The sequence below is a fragment of the Pristiophorus japonicus genome, chromosome 14 (assembly GCF_044704955.1).
Source record: "Pristiophorus japonicus isolate sPriJap1 chromosome 14, sPriJap1.hap1, whole genome shotgun sequence".
Classification (NCBI taxonomy): domain Eukaryota; kingdom Metazoa; phylum Chordata; class Chondrichthyes; family Pristiophoridae; genus Pristiophorus; species Pristiophorus japonicus.
The window spans coordinates 82091073-82103678 of record NC_091990.1 but is presented as its reverse complement, the minus strand read 5'-3'; the positions used below and the strand labels follow the sequence as shown (position 1 = coordinate 82103678).

General features: G+C 43.5%; 1 protein-coding gene across 5 annotated transcripts in view; it reads left to right on the top strand.

The window, feature by feature from the left end:
• The window catches only part of LOC139279422 (embryonic protein UVS.2-like), a 604554-nt gene that overhangs the window by 554833 nt on the left and 37115 nt on the right, over positions 1-12606 (top strand). For 4 of the 5 annotated variants that reach the window (XM_070898547.1, XM_070898545.1, XM_070898548.1 and 1 more), the window contains one exon: positions 2549-2780. In XM_070898547.1, the coding sequence (XP_070754648.1) occupies positions 2549-2780 (232 nt within the window). The remainder of the gene's footprint in view (positions 1-2548; positions 2781-12606) is intronic. The other variant, XM_070898546.1, reaches the window with a different exon arrangement.

The following is a 12606-nucleotide window of genomic DNA, read 5'->3' as shown; positions in this document are numbered from 1 at the left end:
TCTGGACATTGAGGGAATGCATCCCTTCCGGTTGTGGTAAATCTCCGAATTCACATGTAAAGTGTCATGTGTGCAGTTAATGGCACCCTGCACCATGGGGAAGCCTGCTGTCCTGGCAAAGCCGCATGCTCACTCTATCAGCTTGTCTTTGGCAAGAGAGAACAAATTGTATTCCACTCCCTTTGAATACAGAACCTTAGGGACTTCCCTTATATAACAGTACATGGCAAATGGGGAGATGTTGCAAATGTCACCTGCTCAAGCCTGGAAGGAACCCGATGCATAAAAATGTATGGCCAACTTCACAGCCATTGGCAATGCCCTGCTCTGAGACTGCAACCTGGTTCATGACTGCCTGCAACAGGATGCAGTGAGCACCTCCTTAGTGAAGCAGAGACATCACATACACTGTTCCTCACTGAGGTTGAGGTGGGAGAATTACTCCCTGAAGACCCTGGATGTATATTGCCTCCTGTTTCGAGCCCTTCTCCCCTCTGAACAGCTTGACAGCTTGTCCTGCTGTGTTGCCTCTGCTCATTCTCCCTGTCATGCTGCAAGCCAAGGGGGATACAAACTGCTGCACCCCTGTCTGGGAGCAACTGGTCTGAGCAGAAGCTTTGCAGTAAGCTGCTACACTACTCCCTGGATCCAAATCAGATAACAAACCACCAAACACTTCTACAAGCTCACCAAGAGCCAGTAGCAATCAATTAGCAACTAACCCGAAAGCAGTTGATGATCCCTTTAAATAGCGCTGGTGGGGGGGTCCTTCCTGCTGCTAAACACATGTTCAGCTGTGCATGTTTAAGAGAGGCTGTTAGCTGGAGCGTTGAGGATGAAAATGGCAGCGGGCGTCAAATCATTGTCGATAAAACGGTACTATGGAGTCGAATTTACGATGTTTTGCAAACATTTAGAAAAATAAAGAAAATATCACTTATGTTACTTAATCAATTGTAATACAGCTGTTAATATTTGGATTATTTTGTGTCTTCAACCTGCAATAATCCAATAATGCTACTTAATCCAATGTAAACAAAAAGGAATGATGATAATTTCAGTAACAGTAGCATTACTACCAAAAAGTAAAGGAGAGAAATTGGCCTCATTTTAGCCTCCCATTAGCGCCTCCGGGGGGGCGATAACGGGGCACTACTGACTCTGCGACTAAGCGCGGTGAGCGTACCACGCGCACGAACTTGCCTTGAAGGTTAGCAGCGGCGGTAACCCCTAACTCCACAATCTCTTGCATCCCAGAGATCGTGACGTTATCCGATGTGCACTGGTCATTGTGGAATGCTCTGCTGCTACCGCCCCTCTTGCTTGCATTAGCGCTCCAAGGGAAGTAGTAGTGCTTGATTTAGTGCCCCGCTTTCTTCCTGCAGCGCTAAATCAGAAGTCCGCTTCAACTTCACTTGCGTAGCGCCCAACAATACATTTGTGCTTCCGCAAAAGTTATCGCCCCAAACGGGGCACTACGCAATTTCTAGTCCTAAGTATGTTTAGTTATATCTGAAAACAGGCTCCATAAGCGTTAATACAGCAATGCTTTAGCTTTGATGAGATTTCGATCACATATCCGCGTAATCACTAAGACCACTTACTAACATCGCCCGGCTCTGCCCCTGCCTCAGCTCAACTGCTGCTGAAACTCTCATCCATGTCTTTGCTATCTCTAGACCTGTCTATTCCAATCCACTTCTGGTCAGCCTCCCATCTTCCACCCTCCATAAACTTAAGCTCATCCAAAACTCTGCTGCCCATATTGTAACTCGCACCAAGTTCCATTCAATCATTATTCCCTATACTTGCTGATCAACATTGACTCCCAGTTAAGCAATGCCTTGATTTAAAAATTCTCATCCTTGTTTTCAAATCCTTTCATGGCCTCACCCCTCCTAACCTCTGTAACTTCCTCCAGCGCTATAGCCCTATGAGATATTAGCGCGCTTCCAATTCTAACCTCTTGCACATTCCTGTTTTTAATCGCTTCACCATTAACGGCCGTGCCTTCAGCTGCCTAGGCCCTAAGCTCTGGAATTCTCTCCTTAAACTGCTCCCTCTCTACCTCTCTTATTTCCTTTAAGACGTTCCTTAAAATCTACCTCTTTTCTGCCCCTCTATCTCCTTACATGGCTCGGTGTCAAACTTTGTTTGATAACACTCCTGTGAAGTGCCTTAGGACATTTTACTACGTTAAAGGTGCTATATGAATGTAAGTTATTGTTAACTGCATGAGATAGAAAATACTGGTGTACCATTTTTAATGAATAGATTCATGTGTTTGGATGAAATTCCTGTATTTTCAATGATAAATGTCTGTGTTCCACATGAGCTCCATTATATTATCTTGTAAGGAAAATTTCAGCACACCTTGAGTCGACTTGCCACATCTTTTAATATTAATTTAAATTTCCACAATTGTTTTAAACACCTTTAGACTTAAATTCTTTTTGATGTTGTTATGCAGTCATGGCTGGCAAGAGTTTTTCTAAATTCAAACATTTGAAAACTGACATAATATATTCTTTTTTTTATTATTTAATAGATAATCTTGAACGTTGAAGAATTGAACATTAAGAACAGCACAAACTGTACAGAAAATAACTTGGTCATTCATGATGCTGCTCGAACTCCTCCTGCTGTTATCGGAAAATATTGTGGAAAAGTGTCCTTGCCGTTAAACATGATCTCCTTTGGTCGTACAGTTGTGATAGAATTTCAACACAAGCAGTCAAAATCCGACTACAGATTTAAAATATCATATAAAAGTATTGTGAGTAAGTGTTCAAAACACACAATCTTATAGAAATCAATACATCCTCTTTGTGGTTACAGAAATCAATCTCTTTGAACAATTTTCTATCCTTTTATGTAAAGCTCTTTCATCAATTTTCTCCACTAAATTTTCTCCTCTATATCCCTTTTCGGAAGTTGTTCACTTTTTACTTGTGTACAGTTTCACAGATACCAGGTGTTATTTGCGTCCAAGTGGCTTTTTCTCAAATATGAGCTTTGATAGCGCGTGTCAGCAGACCAAATCAACTGTTGGAGAACTTCACAATCAACCCCTCATCCAGTGTCCACACACTTCCAGAAGGGGTCACTGGATAGTGATTGGAAGAGGAAATCCTAGGCTAGTTTGCATTTCCTAACCCAGCAATGTGGAGACCAATTGTACTGCCACCTTTGCATATCTCTGTCAGCTCTTATGAGCTGGCTCACCAGGGAATTCAGTAATATGCAGTTCTTAGTATGCAACCTATAACAGATATGCTAACAGACACTACTGCTTGAGTACTGATGGTCAGCAATTCAAGAACTTAAATGATAAGGGCGAGATCACTGTCTGTGGTGAAGACATCCTAGGAAGGCATGGCTGCCTCTTCGCTTGCTTCACCCGGGAAGACCATTAATTATTTTTCCACTATTGAGTGGTCACAGATCGGGTGTGAGCACTGGCACTTTTTGCCCTGGTCACCTTCATCTATTGCCCTGAGCAATAAAAGAATGACTTGGATTTATATAGTGCCTTTCACAACCACCAGACGTCACAAAGCGCTTTACAGCCAATGAAGTACGTTTGGAGTGTAGTTACTGTTATAATGTAGGAAAAGCAGCAACCAATTTGTGCACAAGCAAGCTCCGACAAACAGCAATGTGATAATGACCAGATTATCAATTTTGTTATGTTGGTTGAGGGATAAATATTGGCCAGGACACCGGGGATAACTTCCCCGCTCTTCTTGGAAATAGTGCCATGCGATCTTTTATGTTCACTTGAGAGAGCAGATAGGGCCTCGGTTTAATGTCTCGTCCGAAAGATGAATGCTTGGAGGTCTGCATCAGTCTGTTTCAAAAAGGGCTTCCCTCCTTTGCCTGACTGCCTCCAGCAACACTTCCACAACTGTATCCAAAAAGCAGCAGGCTCTGTGCCCTCCAGCTGACCTCACAGATATTTTGAACAAAATAACTTGCTTGGATGCAACAAAAACTGAATCACAGGTTGCCTGTCCCTTCCAGCGCTGCGTATCTTCACACTCCCCAAAGGGTAAACTCCCAATTAGAGGTATTTCTAAGCTGGAACTTATCCACAAGATTTTAATGGTTAATAAATAAAAACAAGTAGTAAAGAAGTTAATTAAACTAAAGGTGAACAAAGTGCTTGGACCTGATGGTATATATTCAAGAATCAAAGGTAAAATGGGGAGAGAAATAGTGGATGCCATTGAAATTATGGTTTATGGTTCTATGGAGACCCAATGTGTGCTGGAGGACTGAAGAATAGCCAATATAATATCCATTTTCAAAAATGGAGATAGAGCTAACCTGGGCAATTACAGGCCAGTTAGTTTAACATCTGTGGCAGGAGAAAGTTTGGAATCTTTAATTAGAGATGAAATTAAATATCTAGACAAGGAGAAAATCATTAGAAGCAACTAAATCTGATATCAACAATGAAGATCACATTTGACAATCATGATAGAGTTCTTTGAGAATGTGACAGATATGGTAGATGGAAGGAACTGCAGTGGATGTGGTGTACATGGACTTTCAGAAACCCTTTGACAATGTGAGTTTGTGATATGAACATTGGCAAACAAGGCAATAAAGTAAACACTATCTGCTGATGAACAGAGTGATCTGCACAGAGTGGTCTTAAATGGAGTGCCCTGAAATGGATTGATAAAGTTGAGAATTTGGAGAGAATGGGAATTCGGAGCAGAGGGAGAAGGAAGTATTGCTTTTTGTCTCCAATACTTATAGTGCATTGTGTTACAGGTAAATATTTAATTTCATCTACATATAATGTAAACTAGATTTAGTAATTAGTTAATAACTAAACGATAAGCTAAGTTAATTAAATACATAGAGCTAAAAATTTAGGTGGTTTGCGCCACTCGTTAATGCCATGAAATTTCGAATAAACAGCGGCCATGCTCTTCCACCAGCTGGTAGCGTATCACGCGATGGGCGCCATTTTGCAAGGGCCGGAAATGCTGCCGGTAAACGCGATTGCTGGAGGAATTTAAATCAACAAGATTGTGACGTCAGTGAGTGTTCTATTTCTCGCACCACTACTCTCACCCCTTCCCCTCCTTCTCAGAACCACAATCCCCTTGTCCTCACCTTTCACTCCACCTGCTTCCACATTCAACAGATCATCCTCCGCCATTTCTGCCATCTCTAGCGTGATCCCACCAACAATCACATCTTCCCCTCCCCTCTCAGCGTTCCGAAGGGACCGCTCCCTCCGCGACACCCTGATCCATTCCGCAGTCACCCCCAGCAGCCCCTCCCCTTCCCACAGCACCTTCCTGTGCAAGCGCAGGAGATGTAACATCTGCATTTTTATCTCCTCCCTTCCCGCTATCCAGGGCCCAAATACTCCTTCCAGGTGAAACAGCAATTTACTTGTACTTCTTTCAATTTAGTATGCTGCATTTGCCACTCACGATGTGGTCTCCTCTACATTGGAGAGACCAAGCGTAGATTGTGTGACCGTTTTGCTGAACACCTCCATTCAGTCCATAAGTGTGATCCTGAGGTTCCGGTAGCGTGTCACTTTCATTCTCCATTCCACTCTGATATACCTCCATCCTCAGACTCCTCTACTGTTCCAATGAAGCTCAGCGCAAGCTCGAGGAACAGCTCCTCATCTTTCATTTGGGCACTTTACAACCTTCTGGACGCAACATCGAATTCAACAATTTCAGAGCATAACCTCCAGCCATCTTTGGCTCCCTTTCCCCCCCCCCCCCCCCCCCCACCCCCATCTTATGTTTTTTTTCTTTTTTCTACTTTTTTTTCTCTTCGTCTCTAATGGTAGTTGGTCATTACTCCGCCATTCACACCGTATCCAGATTAAGCTTTTTCTAACTTCTGTCATTAACATTTCAATTCGGCCCGCAATTCCTTTTGTTTCTCTAATTTCACTTGCCTTCCACTCTATCACAAACCTTCCCTTTTGTTCTTTCTTCCCCTCCCCCTTTCGGTGCTTAAGAATGTGCTCTTTTTGAACATTTGGCATTTCTGACAACAGGTCATCAAACCGAAACATTAACTTTGTTTTTCTCTCCACAGATGCTGCCTGACCCGCTGCGATTTCCAGCATTCTCTGTTTTTATTTCAGATTCCAGCATCCTCAGTCTTTTGCTTTTATATTAGTGGTCAGTGCTCACCTGGTGCCCGATCTACAGTATTGGATCTAGCCATTTAACGAACTGGCATGTCTAAACAACGCCAAGGAGAGCAGGCATTCAACAGCAGGAAGGAAACTCCAGCAACGATAGTTAAAGGGATCATTAGCAATGTTCTACTTTCTGCAACTCCAACAGTTTTCTTTACTTCTTTCAATGTTACAAGGTAACAGGGAGTGTTGTTGCAATGCACAAATTCTTCATTATTTTTTAAAGGCTTCTGTCCACAACACTTGCTTACGGTCGTGGGGGCTTTTCTGGCAGTCGACCACGCACTCCAGGATCTATGGCAGTGGGAGCGGAGGCAGTGAGGAAGATGGAAACCTGGATGCAAAGAGAAGAGGAGGAGGGCCAAGAGAAGGCCTTACTCACCTCGGGTCTTCCGACAGCACTTCTCCTACCTCCACTTAAGTGAGGAGCAGTGCCTTAGAAGGCTACAATTCACAAATAAGATGATCACAGATCTCTCCCATCTCCTGCAACCAGACCTGCAGCCTGAGAGCAGGGCACCACGGCTCTCCCAGTAGCAATCAAGGTCACCGTGGACCTCAATTTTTTCGCCAGCGGATCCTTCCATTTCGTAGCAGGAGACATAGCTAACATCTCACAGTTCGTTAACCATCGTTGTATCCGGGAGATCACTGAGGCTCTCTACACCAGGAGAAATTATTATGTTGGCTTCACTCTCCGCAGAGAGAAGCAGGATGAGCGAGCATGTGGCTTTGCCAGGATAGAGGGCTTCTCCATGGTACAGAGCGCCATCAACTTCATGCGCATGGCTTTGCAGGTGCTGCATAACAATCCCGAGATCTTCTTTAACCGCAAAGGCTGTCTTCATTTAATGTGCAGTTAGTGTGCGACCACGCACAGCAATTCCTCAATGTCAATGTCCGCTATGCTGGCAGCAGCCATGATGCCTTCATTCTTCGCCAGTCTTTTGTGCCAGCAATTTTCCAGCCACCACATTGAACCCAAGGGTGGAAGTTTGGCGACGAGGGCTATCCGCTCTACTCCAGTTCCCCTGAATGAAACCTCAGATCCCATTGCTCAGTGCTTCCCCACCTTACCATCCCTCTGTCATGGAACATCACAGTGTCCTCTTGGACTCAATGCTAAAATGAAAGCCACCCCAAAACAAACATTCCAAACCACATTTATAAATCATTCAATCCAATACTGCATAACAAAGTCAACTGATCATGCTTCTGCAATCCATTAGTGACCGTCATCCGTTTGCCTTTGCCTGTCCTAATGCTCCTATGAAGTGCTACCCTGTGACTGCTGCATGGCTTGTGGAAGCCTGCGGACTTTCAGTGGGGGAGACTGTACATGGCCTTGCAGGATGACCTCCAGCAGCTCTGGGCCTAAAAGGCCCAGCTGCAAACTGCAACACCTTAGCATCGGTGGCAGCAATCTGGGTCGGCTGGCTGACAGGCAATACAAGGGCTTTGATGGAATGGTAGTGGTAGAGATACGAATGCTGTAATCCTGAGGGAGGACAGCAGATTCGTGATCCATGGAGCCACTGCCACTCCCCCAGGACTGTGCCTCAGCAATCCTAGCAATCTGTTGGAGGACAGGTTGCTGGACTGCTTTGACATCCTGCAAACCCCTAGCCACACTGGTAAATGCAGTCTGAGTTTGTGTGGCAGCAAGCTGAGCTTGCATGACAGAAGTCTGAGCTTCCACTGCAGCACTCTGACGGCACTTCAGCTTTTGTTGCAATGGAAGCTGAGACCCTGCGTCATGGTTGGGTCCATAAGTCCTCCAATGGAGTTGCTCATCATTTCCATCCTTGAAATCATGGGCTCCAAGCTCTGGGAAAAGTCCTGTGCAAGGTTGGAGCCAGACTCCTCCATGCTCTTTGATAGTGACAAGAGGCTCTCGAGCAGGCCTGCCAATGCACCAAGCCTTTCTGTGTGTGCATGCCCATCACCCTTCTTCTGAAAGTCTCCCCATCGAAGTCCTCATCTGAGTCCTCTGCAGCAGAACCCGTGTGCGACCTTGCCCTCCGTGGAGCTGACACCTGCACTACTGTAGGGTGTTTATTTTGCTCACTCTATTCTGATTCTTAGATTTCAGAACTTAAAGTGGGAAAGGACAACACAAAATTTTAGGCTTAATCCAGTGTTCATTTTATTATGCAACAAAAAATGACTAAATACTACAGGACTAGACTGCTGAGAGAAATTTGACTTGAGACATATAATCACCAGCCCTGGCTGTAGATATTGTAGGTTTGTGGTTTTTCTTCTGGCCGTTAACTGCAGCTTCTGTTCCTTTCCTTTCGTGCCTGCTTGCTGGTTCTTTTTGTGTTCTTCCTCCTGCTTCTGCTTAGCTGTTGCTTCTGTGTCTGTATCTGTACATTTATATCCAGGTTTTGAATAAGTTTTCCGCTGTGACAAAATTTGTTTAACTGGTTGGTCCTTTGTTGTCTTGATTTTATTACAGACTCGATGTCTCTCGTGGTTGTTTTCCCCACCCTGGTTAATCAAGTTCAAGGCCTCATGTAACAACTCCATTGTTGTTAGACATGAAGTTAGTTTTGGTTCTTGACCACAGGATGTCCTTAATTGTCCAGTTTAATTCCAAAGCTTGTATCAATCAATTTTTAGTTCATGGTCTGTGTTTTTCTGAAGATTAATAACCTTACAGTATCCCTACTTTAATGTCTCTTATAATAAACTCAGAGACATTACTCTGGGTGGCGTCTTCTTTTTCTACGAGCATTTTCGGTGATTGAAGCCTTCAGTCAAATCTCCCCATTACATTTCTTTTTACTCATAAAACCCAATGTTTTTACAATACACCAGTGTTTCTTATAACAAAACCATGTTTGACCTTATTCTGACTTCGGTTTATGTCTTTTTTACAAACACTTCGGCCTGGGTTTACGTTAATAAAACTTCCAGATACCCTTTTCTATTACTTTTCTTTAATTTACAGGACAGGACAAGTAGATACAGCACTATTATCAACTGTACAATTACTAATGAGTGTGATACGATTCAAACCCAGGGGGGATTTCAATATTAAGTCCCAGATCCCATCGTGGAGGAGCCATCATTTCTTCTATTTCTCCCCTTATATTAGCATTCTCTCGGTGTAACATGTAATAATGTTTGTGGGACAGCACGATGTTCTTTAATAGTTCAGTCAGATGTTCGGGTAACGGCGGGATATCGTATCCAAAACGCGATTTGTATTCCTGGAGGTTCGGTAAAGTGCCGTTTACTGTGATACTTATGTGTTTGTGGTCTGAAATAGGAATTTTCCTTTCTTGTGTTACTTGTGTCTTACCTGGGGTTTGAAACAAAAGGTAGAATCCCTCACTGGACACCAAGGGTCCTGGTGTACTCTATACCAACTTTCGCTGGTGGTGACACAGTATGTCCCGTTTCCCTTATATGCAACCTGTGGCAGACCATGGTTGTGAGCCATCACTTCCATGATACAGCTTATAGGCAGCACGTCCTCGTACTTGAACCCACATACCGGCCGGTCGAAAGGATTCAGATGATAGGGGCACAATATCACGTGTACCCCACCTCTGGCATCCCTCCAGACTAGCACTGGTTATTGAGTCTCCCAATTTTACAACATACTGTGGGATGTTATGATGTTTCACATGTGTCCTCTTCCGAATTACCCCTTGTTTTCCACCCAGCATACCAGTACGGGTCATTGTGACTGATCCAACACTGGTATTCGAAGCACTATCCCCATTATGGATTGTTTACTTTGACCACAGTTGAACGGGTCTGGGTACGCTTTGGAGGCTGACTGTAGCTGGCATGAATTTAGGAGGTTGTTATAGACACTCAATGCTTTTAGATGCTTGTAGCTGACCCACGATGGTACGTGGCCTTGTTTTAAATCCTCTAAATGACTGCGTCCTTCATTTAATAACCAAGCTCTGTACATGACACACACGTCATTCTGAGCTTGAACTAAAGCGTTTCTACCCTCCTTAATTAAAACATTGATGGTCTGAGCGTGTGTCTCCACCTCAGCTATCATCTCCTTCAAATGAATTGTCATTGCCTGGTCCTCCTGTAATTCATTATCCTCTATGTCACTACCCTCCTCCAGTATTTTCTTTAACTGGTCCCTTAAGGTATTCACTTGGACTTGCAACTGCGCGCTGTTCACACTATTTACCAGTGATGTGCCAGTATTAAATGCTGTAGCTACATCACTCATTAGCCACCTTTCCCATCTCAGTTTGTATGCTTCGCCCTGACTCTCGTCCCCGTAATTCTTTTGATAGAATTGTTTGAACATTTCTTTTAACAATTTTTCATATAACTTTTCCGTTTCTGGCAGGCACCACCGGGGTAATTATCACTCTGTTAAATTTGGAATAACCGATGCAACTTCATAATATACAGAATGATACAACAATTTCCCTGTTGGGATTAACACCAGCCCATTCTTAGGCCCGGGTTTTAGGATAGGAAATGGAATTTCTTGGTTTGGAATCTCCAGCATTTTAGGGAGCAGTTTCAATTTGCTCGGTTGCATTGACTGTTTTTGGCGGGTTCAAGGTTAAACAGACATTGGGCCTCAAACCCACACAGACGCTGGGCCTCGAACTCACCTAGACGAGACATTGGGCCTCAAACCCACACAGACGCTGGGCCTCGAACCCATGCAGACATGAATCCCTTGTTCCTCCTTCCACCACTTTTCCCGACACAATCTCATATCCATGGCTCAATTTGCTCCTATTAAGACAAAAATGAAAGAAAATTATTTTGCTCTGTGGGGGCCGCCCCCTCACAGGTCCTTCTTCAGTTATTAAGGAGGAAGTGGGATAGCATTGCTGGTTAAAGAGGAAATTAACACAATAGTAAGGAAGGACATCAGCTTGGATGATGTGGAATCTGTATGGGTAGAGCTGCGGAATACCAAAGGGCAGAAAACGATAGTGGGAATTGTGTACAGACCACCAAACAATAGTAGTGAAGTTGGGGACAGCATCAAACAAGAAATTAGGGATGCGTGCAATAAAGGTACAGCAGTTATCATGGGTGACTTTAATTTACATATAGATTGGGCTCACCAAACTGGTAGCAATACGGTGGAGGAGGATTTCCTGGAGTGTATTAGGGATGGTTTTCTAGACCAATGTGTCGAGGAACCAACTAGAGGGCTGGCCATCCTAGACTGGGTGATGTGTAATGAGAAAGGACTAATTAGCAATCTTATTGTGCGAGACCCCTTGGGGAAGAGTGACCATAATATGGTAGAATTCGTTATTAAGATGGAGAGTGACACAGTTAAGTCAGAGACTAGGATCCTGAACTTAAGGAAAGGTAACTTTGATGGTATGAGACATGAATTGGCTAGAATAGACTGGAAAATGATATTTAAAGGGTTGATGGTGAATAGGCAATGGCAGACATTTGAATATCACATGGATGAACTTCAACAATTGTACATCCCTGACTGGAGTAAAAATAAAACGGGGAAGGTGGCTCAACCGTGGTTAACAAGGGAAATTAGGGATAGTGTTAAATCCAAGGTAGAGGCATATAAATTGGCTAGAAAAAGCAGCAACCCTGAGGACTGGGAGAAATTTAGAATCCAGCAGAGGAGGACAAAGTGTTTAATTAGGAGGGGGAAAATAGAGTATGAGAGGAAGCTTGCTGGGAACATAAAAACTGACTGCAAAAGCTTTTATAAATATGTGAAGAGAAAAAGTTTAGTGAAGACAAACATAGATCCCTTGCAGTCAGATTCAGGAGAATTTATAATGGGGAACAAAGAAATGGCAGAGCAGTTAAATAAATACTTTGGTTCTGTCTTCACGAAGGAAGACACAAATAACCTTCCGGAAATACTAGAGGACCGAGGGTCCAGTGAGAAGGAGGAACTGAAGGAAATCCTTATTCGGCGGGAAATTATGTTAGAGAAATTGATGGGATTGAAGGCCGATAAATCCCCAGGGACTGATAGTCTGCATCCCAGAGTACTTAAGGAAGTGGCCCTTGAAATAGTGGATGCATTGGTTATCATTTTCCAACAGTCTATTGACTCTGGATCAGTTCCTATGGACTGGAGGGTAGCTAATATAACACCACTTTTTAAAAAAGGAGGGAGAGTGAAAATGGGGAATTATAGACCTGACATCGGTAATGGGGAAATGTTGGAATCAATTATTAAAGATGAAATAGCAGCGCATTTGGGAAGCAGTGACAGGATTGGTCGAAGTCAGCATGGATTTATGAAAGGGAAATCATGCCTGAAAAATCTTCTAGAATTTTTTGAGGATGTAACTAGTAGAGTTGACAAGGGAGAACCAGTGGATGTGGTGTATTTGGACTTTCAAAAAGCTTTTGACACGGTCCCACAAAAGAGATTGTTGTGCAAAATTAAAGCACATAGTGTCATGTTTGTAGCT